At 37.6% G+C, this 23254-nt stretch overlaps 1 protein-coding gene across 4 annotated transcripts; it reads right to left on the bottom strand.

The window, feature by feature from the left end:
* Positions 1 to 9: 9 nt before the first annotated feature.
* LOC103709136 (nucleic acid binding protein) lies at positions 10 to 22946 on the bottom strand. Of its 4 annotated transcripts, none has more exons than XM_088719126.2 (9): positions 22574 to 22946; positions 22031 to 22485; positions 18040 to 18776; positions 13735 to 15617; positions 11961 to 12298; positions 11223 to 11874; positions 11057 to 11138; positions 9670 to 9717; positions 10 to 304 (listed from the first exon to the last, which is right to left on the bottom strand). In XM_088719126.2, the coding sequence occupies exons 2-9, from the start codon at positions 22332 to 22334 to the stop codon at positions 107 to 109; spliced, it is 4242 nt and encodes a 1413-aa protein (XP_088575252.1). In that variant the 5' UTR covers positions 22335 to 22485; positions 22574 to 22946; the 3' UTR covers positions 10 to 106. The 4 variants fall into 4 exon arrangements, 2 of the variants coding, with proteins under 2 accessions (XP_088575252.1, XP_008792566.2); XR_015976716.1 differs by adding an exon at positions 6552 to 8727 and having other exon boundaries at positions 65 to 304; positions 22031 to 22641; XR_604404.5 differs by adding an exon at positions 2255 to 2369 and having other exon boundaries at positions 65 to 304; positions 22031 to 22641.
* Positions 22947 to 23254: the final 308 nt, after the last annotated feature.

Here is a 23254-nt window from a genome sequence, read left to right as displayed (position 1 = left end):
ATGAACAAATTTTGAAGTAAGTTTTGCACGTCTTATTAGATGCTTAGATATAGAATACATATACTTTGCCTCTGTACAACAATTATATATATATAAAAAATTATGCCTATTCAGAAGTTGTTTCTTTTGGCAAAACCAAAGCGATAAGGCACTCGGATGGATGAGGTGTAATGGCCAACAAGGAGCAAGTATCAACTGAATAGGGAAGAATGAAAAGTAACCTTGCCCACATGGAATTCCCTGCAGCTATCTTTATCACTCCAGCACATTCCCTTTGTTTTAAATATGATATGAAATCATGGAACTGCACAAGAAGTAATCAGAACCTTTTAGTTCGCCATCAAATAAATTGTTCAATTTTGGATTTGCCCAACATTACATAATTAATTAATTACATATTCAAAATTTTCATAAATTCATCAAACTATTTGTCAGCAATAACAAAGACAGACCACCAATGTTCGAAAAAAAAGAAGTTCTACCATAGATTGTATTTAAAACAGAAGGTTTTATCCCCCACAAATACAAACCCAAGTACTCATAGAAAGGGAAAAACCTTCAGGAGAAAAGCACGTCCAAATAGACAGCAATATCAAAAGCCATGCCCAGCATTACGAATTGACAAAAAAAAACCATTTTTAAGCATTATACTGAACAACACAAGAACCATGTATCATGATTTTGGAAATCTACCAACAATCCACATAAAGAATGATTAGCAGATCATCTTTCTTCTTTTCTTTAGTAAATCTTATTAAGAGAAAATTTTCTGAGCAGGGATCTGGGTCAACTAGTACTCATAAGGAAAGCTTGATGGAGAAGCAAGTAGGGCATAAAAGATTTACAAGCAGGTCAGTGGAGCGACAAAATAAATGAAAACTAGAAAAGATTCTACAATTGCACATAATGAGATACACAACAGCTGACACATAACCACAATGTCTCAGGAAACTTGATGCAGCAACTGACAAAGTATTTCTTCATTACTATTGAGTTACTTCTATGTGGTGATTTTTTTTTAATAACTTTATGGCTGTTTTGAATTCGATAAGACCCAATCTTCTATCAAAGATTTTTTTTATTATGATCAGTTTCTAAATTAGTTAGGTGACTAGCTTGGTTCTTGATGCAGCATAAGGTGCAACGAGCAGGTGCTATAACTAGCTAGAATATGCCAAGCTTTAATAAAAGCCAGTGCATTCGCAGGCGAAGACTTCGACAACCAAATTTGGTGGATTTTTTTATAAATTTTTCATTAAAGACAACATAGAAATTTAGCTCAGTTTCTACATCTATGGTAAAATAAATCTAGCATGTTCCCTTATTACTAAGTCCTATTTCGAGAATGATTTTGTATTAGGTTTAATGCCCAAATTAACTTAAAGGGCCATGTCATATATATATATATAAGTCTAATACATTGTATGGGGCAGACTTTTGACATATTAATAAAATTTCTCGGAATGAACTTCCTTCACCAAACGAAGGGTTCTTCAATCCAACTTACTTCAATTTGTGTATTAATCTTCAAAATTTAATCCCGGTGATCAAATCGCCTTTCACCCTTCGCCCTGCATCAGTTCTGGAGTATCTTTTCTAGTCCAAAAGACTTATCTTTGGAAATTCTTAATATGCAGCTTTTGTTAAGAGACGTAACTTAAAAGCAGAGTTTCAAGGGTTGTCAGTCAAAATCACAGGATTTATGGCACTCAAACAACCATATTAGGGCAAGTAGTTGTCCACTTTTTTGGTTGGATTTATAAGCCTCTCATGGTTTCAGAAAATCCCAAACATGGATAATGTAAATCTTGTAATATAGAGGCTGATTAGTTAGAAATATGCAACGCACACTTTAAAGAAAACTGGATTGAAGCTTATAAGGTAAGTCCCGTGGAAGAGAAAATAGGAAACATCTGCTGTATACACCTATTTTTTGCTGTCCACTATATATAGTTTAGCAAGAGCTAAAGCAAGGGCTATGAGTACCAACAGAAAGGCAGGTGGGCATATAATCCGAGTCTTGGGTGTGGGTACAAACTAAAAAGCAAGAGGTTTGTTTAAAAAGTTAATAAACTACTTTTAAATGGATTTAAAGATGAAGAGGTTACACACACAAACATTTAATACTGAAGTCAAGGTTTAATAAACTATGTATGAAGTTTTGAACTTAAAAAAATAAAGGGCTTACATACAATCTGAATATTTAACTAACATTAATTTCCTTCTAAACAAGGTTTTATGAACCAATCCATACCTGGCCGGTATGGGTGTATTGCAACAACCTGGTATGATGTCAGCATGGTAGGGAGGCTCGATATGCGTCCATACCAACCTATGGTTGAGGTGCCATTCCAGTTCTACCACCATACCTATGCCAGTACAGGGGCATATCATACTGCCTCATGCCAATAAGATACTAGTACGGGGCCTGATATCGAGACTAAAAATCTTGCTTGTCATACTATTTGTGACGAAATTTATGACAGACATTTAGTAAGAAAGTGGCAACTAAGTGAAGAGACGGAAAGACAATATATATATATAAGCACAAGGGGACTTGAATACATACACAAGTAGATGGAGAAGGAAAACCCAGTTTGGCAAGTAGTTTAAGAACCCCAAAAAGACATTTCTGTCAAAGACTATTGTTTGTCAATTTGTGCAAACTTTAGGATGATTCTCTTTAATCTTGATTATAAATATAGAAATTTTTAAGTTTACATCTTTTGAGAAGAAGTAGGCCTCTAAAGAGGAAAGGTTTCAGGCATTACCATTTTGGTCTCAAGATTTTATGGTACTTGAATAAATAATTTCTGATAGTTGGTTTTTCAAATGCCCCCCTTTCAGATTGTTGATTTATATCATTAATGGTGATTCCCACTTTCAAGCAACTTGGGAGTATTATCCAGTTTGGCAAATGATGATTAAATACACAGATATCGCATCTCATATTCTACTGACACATGAACAATAGGGGGCATATCTTGAGTTTCAAAACCTTGCTTTCAAGGTTATCATATCAGCTAGCGGTCCTAAACAGCCATATCCTTAGAGGCATTGGCAGAATGTTTAATCGAAAAAGTGAGTACCTCAAATTAAAATTCTACAAGTATCCATTGTATCTATAAAATTTTCTTAATTTATAGTTCAAGATATAGATTCCAAAGTTTCCATACAATGAACTTCAACAATAAGTATTTATAAGATAGTAAACAATATCTTTTTAGAAAGATACATGATCATCCAAGGTTTGCAACACCGATGCATACTGTGCCATATTGGTACCAAATAGATACTCAATACAAGGTGCATGCTGAGTGTCGGTATAATACCAAACCTTCCCTTAACTACATATTATCGATATGGGCCAAGATTGTGAACCTTGTGATTATCCAGTGAAAAGGTGCCTATAACTTCCCACTAATGCATCAAAATCATATATGAAAATGCATTTTACACATAGGCATTATTCATGACTCATTCATGGGCCCACCTGGCTCAATTCTGGGTGGGCCTAAGTAAGGATTTTAGGCCAGCTGGAGAATTTTGCTGCTTGACTGAATTTCAGGTCAAGTCAACCAGGGAAAAATGTAAATAGGCCTGCTGGAATTAGAATAATATAAAAATATATTATCATTTTATATCAGTTGATAAATAAATTTGTATGTACATTATCTCGACATCCCAATCTCTTAAATCTTCCATTCCTCTCCTTAAAAAAACATTTGTTCCTCTCAATCGTCCTCTACCAGTCAACCCACCTCTACCACAACTGCTCATCTTCGTGATTTAGGTATATTGATCCCTTTCTCCTCTTCCTCGTGCTCCATCCCTCATCCCTCTCCACCACAGAAATAGCTTCCCCTTCCCACCTCTATCCCATAGGTTGCACCACCCCTTCTCCCCCTTGTCCATGACCAAAACCTATCACCATCCCCATCCTATGCTATCCCTCCCTCTCTCCAGTCCTAAGACACCTCTTCATCTCACCTCCAGCCCTCCTCTCTCTCTCTCTACACTCATTCAGCACATCGAAACCCCATATCTAACCACCTTCTCGTCTCACATTCCAGCTATCATGGCATGAGATCAATCCATGCCCTCTGGCCCTCCTCTCCCTCTCTCTTTCCTCTTATTCGGTGTCATGGAAACCCCATATTTGGGCGCCTTCTTGTCTTGCCTTCCATCTATCATGGAACGAGATCAATCCGCACCCTAGGTTTATCAACTCGATCCTAGCAGTCTAGGCTGAAGCCTCTATGACCATGGTTAGGCGGGCCACGTCTGGCCAGCATATAAGCTTTGATATTGAACTTAAGCCTAACCTAAACCCGGCTCGTGCAGCCCAGGCCTTGTGGTGGTCTCATAAACCTCTTAAATGTTCGTAGAAATGGGTTTTGCATTTTAGCTGATATAAACCTGCTTCTTCTTCCAAAATAATTTTTGGAGAGTATTTAAAGAGTGTCTTTACCAAAGAAGAGTGTATCTACGTAAATTTACTGATACATTCCTAACTAAAATTTTTTGCACTTCTTTTACGTTTCTCTCTTTGTAATCAATTATTATATGGAGGTGCCAAAAGGAAGGGTTTATATAACATCATGAGTACAAATTTAACCCCTCTCTTCCCCCCATCTCTCTCGCTCACCATATATATGTATCATATATATGTACGTATATATATACATACATACATATAAATATATATATATATATATATATATATATGTCTGTATGTATATATATACACATGCATATATACATATATACATACAAATATGTATGTATATACTAACGTCGGCAAAACCAACTCGAACAGGCCGGTTCAGCCCATTTCGAACTGTACCAATAGATCACCGGTATGGTTCTGGCTCAGAAAATGAAATGCGTTCCCGGAGCTAGAGAAGGAGAAGGAAAGAGAGCGAGTGAGAGAGGACGCCGACGTAGGCCGCGAGAGGGCCGACGCCGCGGAAGAAGGGCCGCTTAAGCGGCCGACCCCTGGGAGAGGTAGAACAAGAGAGGAAGAGAGAGAGAGAGAGAGGGGGAGGGAGGGATGCCGGCGGATCCCAGCGGAGCCCGCGAGGGGGCCGACGCCGGGGAAGAAGGCCGCTTAAAAAAATTGCTGCTTCGTAAGGGAGGGAGAGGACGCCAGAGGAGGGCCGGCAGAGGCCACGAGGGGTCGGCGCCGGGGAAGAGGGCCGATTAAGTGGCCGACCCCCTGTTTCGAACAGCGGAAGAGGGCCGATTAAGTGGCCGACCCCCTGTTTCGTTCGAAACAAAGGTCGACCGCTTAAAAAAATTGCGAATTTGTAAGTGAAGTCGGCAATCGATATGCCAACTTTACTTACGAATTCGCAAATTTTTTAAGCGGTCGACCTTTGTTTCGAACGAAACAGGGGGTCGGCCACTTAATCGGCCCTCTTCCCCGGCGCCGACCCCTCGTGGCCTCTGCCGGCCCTCCTCTGGCGTCCTCTCCCTCTCTCCCTCCCTCCCCCGCTCTCTTTTCCTCTTTCATTTTGCCTCTACTCCGTTTGTTCGTTGTATCGGTGCGGGCCCGGCACGGCATGACACGGACCCGTACCGAGCCGTTCCGTCGCAAAACCGATATGAGGTCCGATACTGATTCCTCCGACCTTGGTATATACACATATATATGTATATATATATATATATATAAATACATATATATATATATATATGCATATATACATACATCTGTATGTGTATATATATATAGATACATATAGATGCATGTATACATACATATCTGTGTGTGCGTGTGTATCTGTATGTATGTATGTGTGTATACAGTTACGTGCAGATATATATGTATGTATGTATGTATACATACATAAAGTTACATTATCCGTATACATACATACATACATACATACATATAAATATATATATATATATATATATATATATATATATATATATATATATATATATATGTAAGTATGTATGTATGTATGTATAGATTTATATGTCTATATATATACACACACACACATATACAGATAGATACATATAGATACATACATATATACTACATATATACATATATATATATATAATCTTGATAACTTTTAGTTGTAAATACAATCAAAGTAGCTATAGCACTAGGTTACACCCCTAAGTACCCAGTGCATGCCTAGACCCCCAACATACATGTCTAGGCAAACAACCTTGCCTAGGAATTTGAGATTCCTAAAAGTTGAAGTGCCTAGGTGGTAGAGCTAAAAGCAGACTACATACAGTTCAAATAACGATATATCCATATCCATATCCATATTCTTTTAGTGGATGTGAATATGCATACAAATATTAAAAGAAATAGCATAATTAGTATCCATATTTATTCTATACAAATATAGATGCAAATCGGATATTAAGCATTTTCATATTTATTCTGAATAATTACAGATACAAGTTGGATATCAATTATATCCATATTTTCTATCCTAATAAGGATAAAATAAATGGTGGCCCAATGTAAGAGGCACCCACTACTGCAGGGCTTGAAAAGGATCAAATGTATGCAACCTTACCTATGTATGTTGAGAGATTGTTTCCATGTTTCAAAGCCATAATCTCCAAGTCATAATGGAGCAACGTTACCGTTGCTCGAGGCTCACCCTCCCAAATATGGATATAAATTACATTTTATTAGATATATATCAGATTTTGAACGAAATTCAATAATAAAATCTAACATAAATGATTTATCAAACATGATGAGGATAAATACACTATTTAATTGCACGCAATGCAAGGGTAACTAGGTAAGGGTATAAAACACAGTCATTAAACCTTCAAGGAGACTAACCTGAACAAGGATGTGGGTCATTGGTCCGATCATGTTTGTATTAAAAATCTAACATAACTGACATAATCGTAAAAGATAGTGACAAAATACACTATAAAGCATAGTTATCAAGCCTATAAGGAGACTAATCCAAATGAGAGTCTAGGTCATTAATCCGATCGGGTTTGTATTAAAAATCACTTAATAATTATATAACATAAAAATATTGATAAATTTTTGCATTAAAAGCCAACATTACTCTTTTATTCCAATATAAATAAAAAATAATCATGAACTATTTATTTTTTAAAGAACTTGTAAGAAAAATAAAAAATTATATATAAATGTAGAAATATGTAGAAGTTATCAATTTTTTAGATATTTTAAATAACAATTTTTTTAAAAAATAAAATGAAGTATATTCATTTTTTTATCAAAGGAAAAAGGATTGATTTCTTAAGAAAGAATTAATTATTAAAAAATATGAAATGTCGCAATATACTTCAAAGGACTTTATTTATTGGCATGCAAACCGTGGGAGAGAGGAAAAGAGAGAGAGAGAAAAGAAGAGGAGAGGGAGGGAGCCTGGTAGACGGTTGGCCGAGGCCACGAGAAGCGAGGTCGCGGCCGGACACCTGTGTCGCTCGAAACAAAGGAGCGGCCATAGTCTCGTTTCCCGCAGCCAAGGCCGGCCTCTATGGGCCTCCAACAATCCTCCGTCGGCGTCCCGCCCTCTCCCTCACCCTCCCTCCCCCGCTCGCTCTATTTCTTTCTCTTTCTTCGGCTTCGGCAACAGGTTTCGTATCTGTTGTCGGAACCGTACCGATGCCACCGGTACGGCTCGGGACGGCCAAAACCGCCCAATTCAGGATAGTTCCGCCGACCCTGCCATTTACATAAGTATTATCTTGAGAATCCAAAGCAACTCTTATCGATGGGATTAGACTTGAGGATGCTCCATCAGAAGTCAAAAGCATTGCAATCAAAGGCACTTCGCAATAATGAAGCCTTCATTTTAGCATGTCATGTGCTACAAATGTTCGTTAATTGATCTTATGGCTAAAAATGTTCGTTAATTGATCTTATACTACAAGATTAATTATCTTTCTTAAAGAGGTCACCTTTTGAAAATTATGCAATATATTTCCCATTGAGTGTCGAGGGGAAGCATCCCACAATGACGAAGGAGATATACAACTGCTTAGCTAGTTGTCCTTTCACTATCCTCGCCACTAACCTGACAGCATTGAGTGGCTAGATTCTACTTAAATTACTAAAAGCTGGCTTTGCACAAAATTGACACCTACAATAACAAAGGAGATATACAACTGCTTAACTAGTTGTTCTTTCACTATCCTCGCCACTAACCTGACAGCATTGAGTGGCTAGATTATGCTTAAATTACCAAAAGCTGGCTTTGCACAAAATTGGCACCTCCATCGTTGGACCATTTTTCCCAACAATATGCCTTCCATTGTCTAGCTTACAGGCTTCTTGACAGATTCTTGTACTAAAGCTTGTCTCCAATCTAAATTTATTTTTAACGACCCAGCTAGTTAAGAAATGTTGCATTCATTACTTGGTAACACAAATAATAATTCCATCGCAAAAAAAAATCAGCCAAAAAAGATAACACAAATAATAAAATAGTATTTATGCAGGCTGATAAAGGTAAGACAGAAAAAACTGACACAGAAAACCAAAGCACAAGCTACTCTGTTTAAGTTATATATTCATCCCCCTTATGAGAGCACATAAAGCATTCTCCAAAACTAGCTAGCAAATTAATGCTCAAGCACGTCAACACTGACCAGTACAAGAAAGGTACAAGATTTTGAATCTAGAACATGCATTAGCTCAGTCTTAGGCAAAATACTTTAGCATTCCAATTCATTCCAACTGGTTCTTTACTAGACAGGCTGAAACTTTAAAAAGAAATATTGTTAAAACTATATTAAAAAAATCCAATATTCAAGATAAGCGTAAAAAATATGAGAGATTATATGAACTGTGTAAAAGATATGGCATCTAAAAAAAGGCCACAATTGCATTTTGCGTTATACTAACATACTCTAGGTGGATCAATGCTTCAGGAAATCACAAGATACATTTCTTGTAATGCATATATAAATTAGCATATTAAAAACAAAGCCAATACCTAGGCACAAGATTTTAGCCTCCACAAAGCATGGTTTTTGTATAGAGATTGTATAAAAGAATAAAGATAACCATTTCAAACAGAATCAGACACAGGTGGATGAAGTGAAGATGATGTTTTGCAATATCATAACATTATACTAGTATAACTTGAAGGGAGCCAACATGATCAATTATCTTCCTTGGGTTACAACATTTTGTAAAGAGCACACGTGCTCACTAGCTGCATACAAAGATGAAAGTACAAAGGCAGGTCTAAGCACATGAAGAATGAAGCTTAAAAATCAAGGGACAACATGCCAATGGGAATATTATTATGATGTGATGGCTACAACCGGTGAAAACAAATGAGGTCTTTTTGAAGAGATGGCCTCAAATGCGTGAGGAACAGGGGATGAGGAAGAACTATACAATCTTAATGGAAGTTGTGAGGAAGAATTTCGGCAGCTTGCACAAAAGGACTTGCATTTATATATAAAATACAAGGCTATGAAAAGCTGACTCTGATGGGTGCAACAGGGCTTGTCAGTTATTGAAATGACCACTACATGTTAATACTGCTTTGGGAATCAAATATCACAATAGAGAATTATGTGTAATCAAGCAACCAAATACAAAAACTAACAGAGTTTGCCAAAATGCTCTTAAAAACACAATCTCGTTTAGAAAGATAATATATAAATTGAGGGAAGAAGGAAACTTACGCCTTTGTGGTCGCCTGAGGTAGAGGGTAGCAACCGACAAACCTCTCTCTACAACATCGAGACGTGTTATCGAAGTTAGCCAATAGCACATAATATGACCAAAATTAATATATACTGGGGAGAACAAATACATATTAAAATAACATGTTTATTGGATCAGCAACTAAGTTGATTGCCTCAAAAATGCAAAAATTGCATTTGAAAAGGCCGAATTAGAATATATTAATAAAAATCCAAACTAGTCCATCAGCTATACCATAACAAGGAATACCACCAAATATAACTCAATGATGACTCAAATTTAATAATTAAATATTCTAATTTACCATTCTGCATATGCAATCAACTGGAAAAGATCAGAATCATATTCGTAATAAGATCATCATATAATTTTATCACATGTTTAGAACCATGCCCACAGCTTCATTCTCAGCCTCAAAACCAACAAGACCACTAGCAGCATCTAGCAATTTAAATATAATACTGACAAATGACAATATGGAAAATTATTGCATTACAAGGAAGTTTTAGTTAAATCCTTGAGTTTTATGGTGAAAGAATTCCGCTCTAAAGACTCTGGACGGCCTTAATCCTACTCACATCACAGAGCATTCTTTTATTGACTTATATCTCACATTTTTATTGGGCTTCTATATCGGAATGAAATCAAAGTATATAAATGCAAGAAATGCCTAAGAAGCAAAAGTGGTCTCTTTCAATTATGCAAGCCATGGGAGTTTGGAATGTTGATCTGGCCAATATTGCTCATTAAAAGCTGAAGCTTATATAGAGGTTGTTCTTCATCCTTTCAGGTTCCCTCCACCTTTTCATCCCTATTGTCTAGGAGAAATAATATACTGGATTAAGGTGGAGTTACAGTCTATTTTTAAGCTGAACTAGAGTTTGAGTGACCAGCTTGTTTTTTCCTTTGAGTTTCAACCATCAAGGCTATGGCTCCTATTCTAACACTTCTTCATTTAAATTTTCTAAGAGACCCTGGAAAAATTACGCCTGGTCTCCATGAGTTTGAATTGCATAATCGGTAAGGCAAAAATCCCGACCTGCCAAAAGCCATCTAGGTTACATATTCATTTAGCAGCATCCTTCTTCTACTGTCTTTTCAGCATCTTGTACAAGCAACTCCTATAAAAATTTTCATTGTTAAGAAAATCACTACCTAGTCTATCTTGTAGTGATCAAATCACTGTAAGGCAATTGAAAAAGCATAAATCATGTTACGAAGGCATTCATGGACAAGGACATTTGAAAAAATAATACAGAATCTACAGTAATAACACCATCCAAAATCAGAGAGTAGCAATAAATGGCACTGAACTAGCATAAAAAAACTGCAATAAGTTCATAGCAAGGCTCTTCATGAACTCACTTTACTAGGAGGAGTGTTAGCAAAGGTTGTTTTCACATGCCGAAAGTCTGTCCGTTTTGTTACATCTAATCTAGAAGGCCAGCTGCAATATTATGTGAAAAGACCACTTAGGAATTCAAATATATGTCACAATGTAAACTTTAGCATTAAAAGATAAAGTACTTACTCAGCTGGTTCAGATAGAACATTTGAATATTTGCAAGCAACAGAGTCCTCTCTAGTTGCATATACCATACAGTAGTGAACCCCACTTTTTGAAAGAGCACCTTGCCATTGATGATGTAGACATGGCATACCTGTTTGCAACTTGGAAAATTCGGCAGCAAGTTGATGTGGTGGAGGAGAAGTTGGAGGGGGTGGAATGGAGGGAGGCTGAGAAAGAGGTAATGGAGGTGGAGAAGGTAATGGAGGTGGCACATCAGGAGCTGGAGGAGGTGGGGGAGCTACACTTGGTAAACCTGGAACGGTAACCACTTGGTCAAAACGTTGAATGGGACCTCCAGGCAGCTGTGAAAGTGGAGTTATAGAAGAAGGTATAAAAGGAACAGCAGGGCGTGCATTAACATGACGATTGTCGTTAGGCATCATGCCAGCAGAAATTTGATTCAGAGCATTTAGACCAGAATTGTCCCAGGAATTGCTTGGAGTATGATAAAAAGGACGAACAAAAGATGTTGTTTGAATTGGTGGTGGTCTTATAGAGACGCCATGCGAAGCCATGGGTGGGCATGGTAAGCTTCCCTGTGCCAATATTTGTGGCTCTATCTCCTGCTTCTTGTACTGCCAGATTTGTTCACCAGCATGAGAAGTGGAAGGACCTTTTGACAACTCATCACAAAAACTGGTCAGAATGCAATACAGTTATCGTGTGGAAATGGGAAAAATAGCTATTCCTACGTCTTACCAACAAATGATAAATCCATCGGCACACTGCTGCCAAAATCATCTACCTTTCTTGACCCGACTTCCAGCGTGTCTGCATTGCCTGTAACAGTCCAGTTCGACTGAAATGCTTGCCCACTCTGTACTTGAGTGCCAAGCTTTTCCACATTTACTCTTGGGGATACAAGTTCATGGATGCCACTATCAGGTTTAATTGTGAAAGGACCAGCACAGGGGTTCCCTGATTTACCTTCCAAACCAGCAGAGCAGAGTTCCCCCTGGGATGAAAAGTATCCTGAAGCATTCAATTTCCTTGGAGTTGGTTGTCGTTCATCATGATAAAAGCCAGCTTTGGAGTTCCTGCACAAGATTAAATTAACAGAAAAAGCATTTGTAGATGATCAATTCCAGTAGATTACAATTTATGAAAAAGACAAAGTTAATGCTAAAATTTGAAGTGTACAGACTATAGAGATCGCTCCAAATAAGCCATAGGATATATAGCCAAAGCGCCAGTGGTTATTTACTGAAATGATGATCATGAATGTGAATAACTTGCATCATCTTGAAATCAGGGTAAGAATTTAGAATATACCACATGTCTGTTCACTGGATATTTAACAGAACAGGTATGACCAACTTTGAGTTTGACTTAATCAAAACAGTAACAATGTTTATATACCCTTTGTCTATCACACAAACATATCATAGTGCATACTTCTTCACATAAGAAGAATGAAGAACCTACAATGCACAGGTCACAGATCAGTAAATGTGTGTGGGCATGTGTGTTTGTGTAATCAGCAGCAAACCTTATCCCACTTGTAGAAGATAAAATCCTTCTGGAACAAGAAAGAATATGAAGGTTACAGGGCACACCGTTGGACACAGCTTAGAATGGTATCCTATGAGGAAGACTATAAATATTCCAATATGAACAGGGAAAGAAAGGAAATATATCTTTTAGTTATTTAAGAAAAATGTAATGAAGGCAACACTTCCAATGCACAAGAAACAATGGCATGTGGAAAAATATTGATAGCACCAAGAAACTCAAGAATATGAACAACATTGAGATTCTCCCCAGCAGACATGGGGCATATATTAATAGTTCGATTCTTCTTTTACTCCCTCAAACTCTCCCAAGTCAGCACTCTTAAACCTGGCCCCAAACTCAGAAAGGCAGGTCATGTAAGAAAGTTCTAAATTTTAATTAAGAGTCTGAAAGACCGAACTCATTTTCCAAGCTCCCAAAACTTGTCTTTAACTCGCTTAACTTCTCTTGCTTATTACTCATTATTGGGCCTATCAAGTCTGTTTCCCTCATAGTTGGTGAAATTTCAACCGTCACTCTTGGCCTTAATTGAGACCCATATGAGCCCTTCGAAGGCATTAAATAATACCATTATGGATTGCATCCCCTTGTTCTGTGCTTTTGATTTCCCTCAAGTCAGTAGGTTTAATTATTAGATTTCTTTTCCAGTGGTTAGCTAATTGGGAATGATGGCAACAACACTTGCATGTTTGAAGAATTAGACGTCAATTTCTGACACTAAGTTGGACAAACAAAATTATGTATGATCTTCCTAGTATACAAGTTGGAAGAAGGCAGAAATAGTTTTGAGCCATAGTGAGAAATGATATTTGCCGGTGTCAGCTCATTCAAGTGTTTTATGCATAATGCATGCCTTTCCAAGTTTCCAGACTTCAGAAAAGTACTTAAACGAGGACACCAAGTATATGTGTGTGTGTCTATACATATATATTGACCAGAGAAAACAAGTATTGATTCAGACCTGAACTCAATTTGAAGGAAGATGCCTGGACAATTCCGGATATTTTTTAAAGCTGTAGCTGCGGCATCCACACTGCTGAACTCAACAAACCAGCTAGAACTTTGCATTCCTGCTCGTGCCAATCCAACTACAGACCCAAGATTTCCAACAGCAACATTGCACAATGCCATCAAATCATCATCTGTAAAGATTGGTGAAGTAATATCTGGTAAACCAATCCAAAGGGTGCTAGTTGGTTTTTCATCTCTCATGGCAGATGGATAACATTTCTTTAATTTATGACTATCAGAGAAACTTGTACTCTGATTAATTTTGTATTTAGCACAAAGAGATGAAAATAAAGAAGATAACTGAGATATTCTGATCCTGTTGCTGTCAGTAAAGCTATCTTTCCTAAATTCAACATGAATTGCTGTAGGCCCAAACCTTGCACCATGCAAATGGGACTTTGCAAGATCTGCAGCTTCATATGATCGGAAATCTATATAGCAGCTGCCACTCGGTCTATCAAAATGCCAACCAGTAACCTCTCCAAATCTTGAAAATGCATTGACTAATTCTACATCAGGGACAGACGCATCTATTTGCCTCACAAAAAGCTGAGAGCCAGAAACAAACTTATCCCCTGTACATGCATTCAGTGTTAAGCCTTTATTTGGGTACAAATGAGACCCACTCTCCCTACGCTGATACCTGATGTGCACAATTGCATGAGCCGCTTCTTCTGCAGTCCCAAACTCCAACAGCAAACCATGCTCACTTGCAAGATCAGCAACCACATGAAGGTTCCTCAATCCCAATGCCATCAACTGATGCATTATCTCATCTTTCGCCCACTGAGTTAACACTTTCCCAATATAAACATGACAGCTGTCACCGATAGCTGTACCATTAACAACTCTGCTACCTAATCCTTGGTCCAAAAATTTAATATGAAGGCAGCCACCCCATAAAGAGGAACCCTGCATATACTCACGTGCCTTCACAGCATCCAGTATGTTTCTGTATTCAAGCAAAGCAAAATCTTTCCCAGGTAAAAATGAAAAATTATCTAAGGGACCAAAATCCTCGAACTGCAACCTAACTAATGTTTCAGAAGCATCACGGCCGAGTGAACCTAACCACAGTTGCTTAGAAGCTGAGAACACATCCAGAGCTGGAGGATCCCCATCATAGTGCAAAAGATATTGATTGGAGACATGATTTTGTACAACTAAATTTTGTTTAGGAGATGGCAAAATTCCAGCTTCACCTCCAGGACTTGCTGGCATCCCAAGATCAATATCCAAACTTTGGTTCCCAACATGGCTTTCCTCCCTACAATCATCATTTCGGAGATCCAGCTGCTTCCTGATGCCTGAACGAAGAAACTGATTGGTCGTTGATTCCTTTGGAGCAGAGATTTTCTCCAGGCATATGTCTTCATGGCTTCCCATCTCCAAAGTACTTGGAGGGGCCACCCTTTCACCTTCATTAGTAGAATTTTCACCTACTGACTGTATGTTAATCTCATGTGGAAACACCGAGTGGAGAGGCTTCGCATTTTGACCTGCACTTTTTTCAGCAGAATCATTATTCTTGGGAAGCGCATCAAGAATGGATGCTTCATGCATTCTCCAAGAATGGCCCCTCTTCGACACATCAACATGGTTATCATGCTGGATCTTATGGATCAAATATGGATGGTTGATATATTTTGATGGATCAAAACTATCCTCATCATTCTCTTCACTGTCTACTTCTCTGACTTGTTCTGACAAAGAACCCAAAACTTTTTCCAAAGAGAATGATATTTCTGAAATAGCTTGCTGTGTAAGTGATTCACTTAGTTTTTTATACCTCAAAAGAATCCAACTTCTCAAGGATGAATCCCTATTAATTGCCTGCATATGAAAAGCCACCGTCATATACATGGCATATGCTGGGTTTATTCATCAAGGTAGTGCATTAAATGATGAGATGACTATGAATAAAATTTAAGAAAAGGATAATTCCTAAACAAAAGAGTTACAGGTTCAACCATAAATATAACCATCAAGCCTTGTCCAAACTATTTGGAGCAGCCTTTCTGGATTCTCATTCACCATATTTAGGGCCACTTCTAGTGTTAAGTTACAGGTTCAAACCATAAATAAAAAATAAATCTTTAAAGAACATTGTTTAACTTGTACATTACCTTAAAAACTAATTGACTAAGCTTCATATCTTGATATGAGGGAATGCAGCAATCTTTTTTGCTTTTTTGTTAACAGCAGTTTCAACTAGATATCCACCTAATACATTAAAAAAGATGAACATATTAGGGTACATTGAGGCCTCCATACTGATAGGAATTAGTTCCTGTTAACAGATAATCCTAATGATTGCCTTTTAAACAATAATCAGCATAACACTTTTTAAATGAAATATGTGTGCTGATATGGTTAGCAAAAAAAAAAGACTTAAATATAATAACTGATATAAGATTGACTTTGCTATATTGTAACAACATGCTATTCGTGCTCAAATGATGATTGGTAAGTTCTACCAAATAACAAGACACCATTTGGCAAGCAGTTGGACAAAGTAGACTATCAGATAATATCTAACCATTGTATTTCCTTTATGTACATAGCATAGGCTTTGATAATTGAACCTGACAACCTGGAAACAACTTGGACTCTCTAGATGCTTAGTGCAAGTAACAGGCTATCCCCGCGTAGAAGCATGTAGGACCTTAGCAATAGACTCAGGTTTGGCAGCCCCTCCACTCTAGCTTGATGTATCAATGTGAACAACTAAACAAGTTACAATTTGTGTTTTACTAGGCATGAGGGGTGTTCTGCAAATCCATGTATCAAGAGATATGAAGCCTTCTTAAGGACAACAAAGAGATGTATTTCTGAATAGCACACAAACGAACAAAACAGTAGAAGCTTGGTCTTCGCCTAATTGAATAACAGGAAGTAAAGAAAGCCAGCTAGACAAACCATCTCATGCCAATATATTAAAAAAATAAAGAAAGAAAATAGTAAGTTTTACCAATATATGATATGACATAGACAAAAGAATGTACATACTTTAGTTTCTTGAATAAAAAACTATTGAACAGAAAATGAATTTATTAATTATTCATGCAATGTGAATTTGACTGGAAATCATTGTGCTTGCAAGAAAAGCAGATTGATATAATATGAAATTTAACTCCTAGTCTAGGTTGATTGGCAACACTAATATATGCATGACGAGAACTCATCACTAATTGAAAAAAAAAATACTAGGATTATATCAATAACAAGCAATGAACTGGATGTCTTTTTCAGCAATTAAGATGGTAAAGATTGCTATCTGAAGATCATCACACTCATATGGTAGTAAGCAAATCAAAGCCTAAGAAACAGTTAGTCAAAGCATCTCAAGGCTTTGGATTTACAACTTTAATTGAATTATCCCGCCTTCTAGGACTAGAAGAGCTCATGAAATAATGAGGGGGAAAAAAGAGTTAAGAGCCATTGCAGTGGGAAATTACATTGTTCCTCAAGATTGCGATTTTGATTGGTTAAGTGCAAAATTTATTAAAATTGGTTAACAAAAGAATATTTTTTAGACTGTAGACAAACTAAGTATCAGTTGATATTAAAGGCTGTACGCATGAGATTTTACATTCACAACAAAAATTCCCCTCTTTCTTGATTCAAAAGATTTTCTTTTCAAATTTGAGACTTTTCCCCAGGAGAAGTGGAGCTCATTTCCTGAAAAAGGGATTTAAAAGCAGAACGTGTCGTGGGAAAAAGAATCTAATAAAATATCAAAAGCTAGAGTTCAATAATTACATAAATTTCTTAAGCGCATACAAGCAACTTGTTAGGATAAAGGCTTCATGGCTATAGTTACAACTCTAATAAACACCTATACCACAAGTACTATTTACACCCCAAATGAAATATTTGTCAGCTTTAAACAATTGCTTCATTTATATCATCTAAAATTAATACACGTGGCATGCAAAAGTGCATGCATGCCCATGCTCATGCATACATGTGCAGGCATGCATGCACACACACTTATAACAAAACAGAGAACTAAATTCTAAATGATCCATGTCAAATAGAATGTAAAGCAAAACATGAATTTTTTAGCATTTAATTCAATCCATTAGTAGAGTAAAGCATGAAAACATGAGCTAGTCTGAGGTGAGAGACCCCGAGTTGAAATTGGCTGGTTGAATACTCAGAATAATAGGGACAGATACCTCATGTAAACCAAGAACAAGAAGATAGATAATCCATAGGTTTGTGAAGATATTCAACACTGTTCAGGCATTACCATTCCCATAAAAGAGCTGTTAGATTGTTGCAATGATTTTTCTGGTATGGTATTCTCATTTGCTACAGGTTTTGCATTGAAATTTGTGCCAGGCTCTGCTGAATCTGCGCATAGTAAAGTCCCATCGATTGTCTTCTCCAAATCATGATTCGTCTCACCAACATTCAGATGTCTTGTCACCTGCCTTAGAAAATACTGCCCTCTTTGATGAATGACAACATCAGTTTTACCAGAAACAAAGAGCTCAAAACAAGCTGCAAGTAAATTCTTTGGAAAAGAAAAAAATATGCAGAGCAAGCTAAGTGCTCGAAGTTCAAATAATTTATGTAAAGCAGGTTCTTTGTCATCTGTTTGCTCCTGCTTCAGCTCATAAAAGAACTCCATCGGTTCTTGCAGTTTTAGAATTTCCTTACTACCTATTGGATAGATATCCTTGCCCTCGAAAGTTGAAGTGAAAAAGGAAAGGACATTTAGGAAAACAGCATTGCAGATGCCCCGGATAACAGATGACGTCGGTGCCTCATATGATGCCGTGCAACATATATCAACTAACCCAAAAATGCAGGCCTTAGAAATCTGGAATGCCACCCCATCTACATCCTCTCCTCTCATTATTATAGCTAAGCTCCAATTATACATATTGATGGACACTTTAACTGCTGCTTCAAGAGCAGTAGGGCAGTATGAAGCATATCGAGGAATAAGCTCGGCTACAATACGTTGTACACTTGTGCAACCTATAAATCCAGCAAAAGAGTAGCACATAGCCAACCAAAAATAGTTAGAGGAACATCAGACAACTTTGAAAACCATTTAAAAAGGTAATGCAAATGATTCACAATGTGAATTTAATAAAAATTATATATATAAATAAATACATATATGTGCGTATATATATAGTCGAACTTCTAAAAGCAGCAGGCACTTTTTATTATTAATTGTTGAGCAGTTGGAAACGCTAAAAAGCTGAATGATTAATTTTTCCACCTACAAAATTGCAATTCTCTTTGTCAAGCTGTCCAATAATGGCCTGCTGTCAACTTCCTTGAGGATTTCCATCGTACCATGATATTCTGCCAAAAATATTCTAAAACATGCCAAGGTAAAATTCTAGGCATTGAGTTTCATTTCGCAAAAGTGAAACCATAGAACTTAGCCCTCAAGCATTGCCCTGATTATTCCAGGTCATCTCTAAAAACTCCTCCTACAAGCAACTCCATTAGGATTGCACTCGTTTCTCATGGCAAGCGATTCAAAATCTATCATCACAACTTTCACTATGTTATTTAGGTTCCCCCTCCTCTTTCATGACCCTTCAAGGGAATTCCATGCACCTCCTCATATTATGACATTAGTTTTTGTCTGAATGCACATATACCATCTCAACCAGTTCTCCCCTCTTTCTCCTCAATCAATGCAACTTCTATATTTTCTCTGAAATACTATTCTTCATCTTATGCCTATTTTTATGACAAAATCTATCTAGCACCCTCATCCTCATCATGGTAATCTTTTGTATTTGAACCTTCTTTACTGTCCAACTTCTGGAACAATATACTTACATGAAACTTCCCTCAAAATTTCAAGACGTAAGTAAATCATCCAAAACCCTTTAAATGCCTACAAACCTTATCCATTTTGCATCAACTATTGTTTAAAAAATATGGTGAGAAGTAGTATTTTTGGACCATCAATTTTAATGAGCATTCATTCTTCTGAGGTCCCTATGGTCTTTGCACATTAGCTCCCTACATTTTGAAAAAAATTGTTATTTTAAGATATCCATAAAGATCATTGATCAAAGGGTGCCAACTGGCCTAGTTGGTAAAGTCTCTTGCTTTAATACTAAAGACCTGGGTTCAGTTCTACCCTCACCCCGATATTCAGCTGGGATTCTACCATTCTAATCTTGACAATGGAGAGAGAGAGAGAAATGAAATAAAGACCTTTGATCTTTTATCTCAACTGCCAAAGTGGTTTCTTTATCTTTGGTTAGCCCGTACTGGACCGGTACGATCCTTGACCGGTTTAGTTCAAGAGTGAAAAATGGTTCCGGCCTCAGCCAGTACTTGAGGCGTACCAGCCCGGAACCGATTGGTTCACACCTTTTTTTTTAGCGTGCACATTGTGGTTGATTTGACCATAGCGCGTGCCGTGGCTTTTTGGCCACGCGGAGCAGCCACAGCGCAGGCGCGCTATGGTCTGATTTGACCACAGTGTTTAATCTGTGGCCGGACGAACTAAGGTACCAGTTCGATACCGATTTGATTCGGTCCGAACCAGTACCAAACCAGTCTGGTAGCCGACCGATATGCCGACCAGTATTGATTCGGCGTACCTTGCACACAACCTTACTCCTGCGTGCAAAGAGGTTATTTCTGTATTTTAAACACAAACCTAGATCACAATAGAGCAGCTTTACCGTTGCACCAAAGCTCAATCCCAAAATAGCAATTATTATGAATATTATTAATGGTTCTTACTCTATTTATATAACTATTACCATTTTTACGCAACTAATAATGATTCACACACACACACACCAAAGTACTAAAATAAATATTGTCAATTAGAACACCATTTGTCTGTCCAAACTGAATGAATCAAGAACAAGTTTTCTTCAAATGGTTTCTTTATATAAAGCTATAACACAACTACAAACACTAAGGCCCTCATAACTTTCCCTATTTCAAAAAAAAAAGAAAAAAGAAAAAAAAGCACCATGTGCTTAGTGGCCTACCCACTAGGGTTGACATTTCTGTCAAACTCAGAACAATTATCAAGATTATCTGCCGTTACATTAGTAACCATAGCATTGCTTCATCTTCTGAAAAATATGTAAAGGCCCTTAATATATCAAAAGTGCATACCTCCAGTTTACATGTTGAATGAGAGTGTTATTTCCATTAAAAATGAATGAGCAACCTCATTTTTCCTTATTGGCAGTTAAAAACTCATCTATGGACAAACTATTTCCTCTATCTAGGCCTATCCAACAACCTGATGGGCTTACTATCTGGTTTCTTATTTTGGGTCTGATTTATGGAAGGAGTTCTCTTGTTTCAGAATTCCAATCCACTAAAAATTGGCTCACAAATGCTTCCTTACTTTTTAAGTGCAAGATTGACTGACAATGTTTCCTATTTATTTTTTCCCCCTATCTTAGTAAGACAGGGAACTATAGACCCTAGATACTGCAATGTCCTACAGGCCATATATTCAAGAAATCATTAATACATAGCCTAAGGCTTTAGAGGTTTGAACCCCTAAAAGCTATTGAATATCCCTTTTCCTCTTTTTCTCCATTATTTTACATTCTACTTCTGATTGTCATTAGTAAAAACCCCAAGTCCTTTCACCTTGGCATCCAAGCATCAATCTTGGAGAATAATCCTCACGTGGTTTCAAGGGCCACAACTGCAACCATTGTCAATAACCTCTTTAATTTAACTAAACCACAGTAATGATTAGAGGCATGAATCACTTCTAAAGTCCAGACTGACCAAGCACTAATAGACACAGGTGATCTCAAAATCACCATATCGGTAGTAATCATAATAGACCTCCAGAAATCCACTGCGAGGTAAAGATGATAGGGCACTTATTAAGGGCACAAAAACTTCCACCCTGCCAAAGCCACCAGTTCAGCACCCTAGCGAGGGAATTTTCACTCCCACACCAGCAAAAAATCTTCTTTTACACACCTCACTCAGAAGTAGCCCAAGGATTGACCAGAAAAAGGCACATGCCGGACACTGCAACAAGAAGAGGCAAAGGAGACACCAATACAATTGAAAGAAAATTGATTCCTATCAAAATCCTATTCCAGATTCCGTGAATTATTTCCTACACCCCGTGAGGTTTCACCGTTTCTTGTCTTCCCATCAAGTTCTAGTAGTGCTATACCCCAATCCTTTACCTAATAGCTTTAGGGTTTGTTTAGTACAGCGAGAAATAGATAAATAACGAGAACAAAGAGGAGAGATCTAACCTCGAGAGGCGGTGATGAGAGAGAGATAGGCCTGTTCGAGGTCGGGCATGAGACGGGGGTCCTTCTGGGCGACGCAGAACGTGATCCGGCGATAGCACTCGTATAGGTTCCGTATCTCCTCCCTATTCCTCCTCTTCCGGAGGATCTCCTCCTGAGAGGGGGGAGGCGGCGGCGCCACTGGCGGAGGAGGAGCGGGAGAAGGAGGGGGCGGAGAGGCGAAGCTCTGGTTGGGGGGAGGGTTCGGAGGCTCCGAGAAGGCGTCGTAGTGCTTGCGCTTCTTTGGGGGCTGCTCGGCGGACGACATCGCGGGAGGTTGGGTTGCCGGGGCGGGGTGGGGGGGCGTCGGGGGGCGAGCGGCGAGGGGTAAAGGCGGTGGCCGGAGGCTCGCGCTAGGGCTTTTATTCCAAGCGGATCTCCGATGCTCCGCGAGGACGATTTAAGCGGCCACGTTTTCCCTGTAAGTATCCAACCGGCCACGTCTACCTCGTAAACATCCAAGTGGCCACTCATGCAATCATAATCGGAAAGGGAGAGGATTAATACCAGTCGACAACTCAGCGCACCAACGAAACGTCAATGGTAAAATTGGTAGTTTGAGGCTTAATTAAAACAGTTCATCCGATGAGCCTCGCAGCAAAACCAGTTTATAATATAGGATGTTTTACCGGCATATCCTTCAAACTATACAAAATTATATAAACACCCCCATAAATTACTATTTATATATATACTTTTATTTTACATATATATCCTTCATTATATATATACCCATACCATCTAATGTCATTAAAAAATAAACGATTTAAATTTAAAATAACTGAAATACCCTTACAAGTAAACGCAAAAAAAAATATATTATAAGAATATTAATGCAAATAGCAACTTTGCAAGAATATTCATACAATTAAAAAATATAATAAAAATGATCAAAATTCAGTAAAAATAATTCAATTATTTTTAATAAAAAATAGTAAAAAAAATTAATATTATTATATTACATGATCTCATGTTAATATCAACTCTTATAGAATGAATCATGTTATTTTTACGAGATTCTCGTCTCAAAAACAAACAACTCAACATTTACAAATTACTAAAAAATATTTTACTAATATAAGCATCAATAATTAATTTGAATTTAAAATGCTTTAATGTTTTAAAAATAATGAAGAATATATATAGAAAAATATGCCCTAATTGCACATGTAGGAGCTAGATTACTTC

Source organism: Phoenix dactylifera, chromosome 1 (genome assembly GCF_051530095.1).
Source record: "Phoenix dactylifera cultivar Ajwa chromosome 1, Ajwa_hap1_PhDact_Kaust_v1.1, whole genome shotgun sequence".
NCBI lineage: Eukaryota > Viridiplantae > Streptophyta > Magnoliopsida > Arecales > Arecaceae > Phoenix > Phoenix dactylifera.
The sequence above is the reverse complement of the archived record's forward strand: the minus strand, read 5'-3'. Positions and strand labels throughout refer to the sequence as shown.

What these genes read in the sequence shown, in the direction of transcription:
- LOC103709136 (XM_088719126.2), bottom strand. Translation starts at nt 22,334, where the DNA reads ATGTCGTCCGCCGAGCAGCCCCCAAAGAAGCGCAAGCACTACGACGCC. An exon ending in TTCCTTCAAATTGAGTTCAG is followed by an intron (nt 12,299 to 13,734) that starts GTCTGAATCAAT and finishes AATCTTGTGCAG; the next exon opens with GAACTCCAAAGCTGGCTTTT. An exon ending in GTTCTATCTGAACCAGCTGA is followed by an intron (nt 11,139 to 11,222) that starts GTAAGTACTTTA and finishes ATAATATTGCAG; the next exon opens with CTGGCCTTCTAGATTAGATG.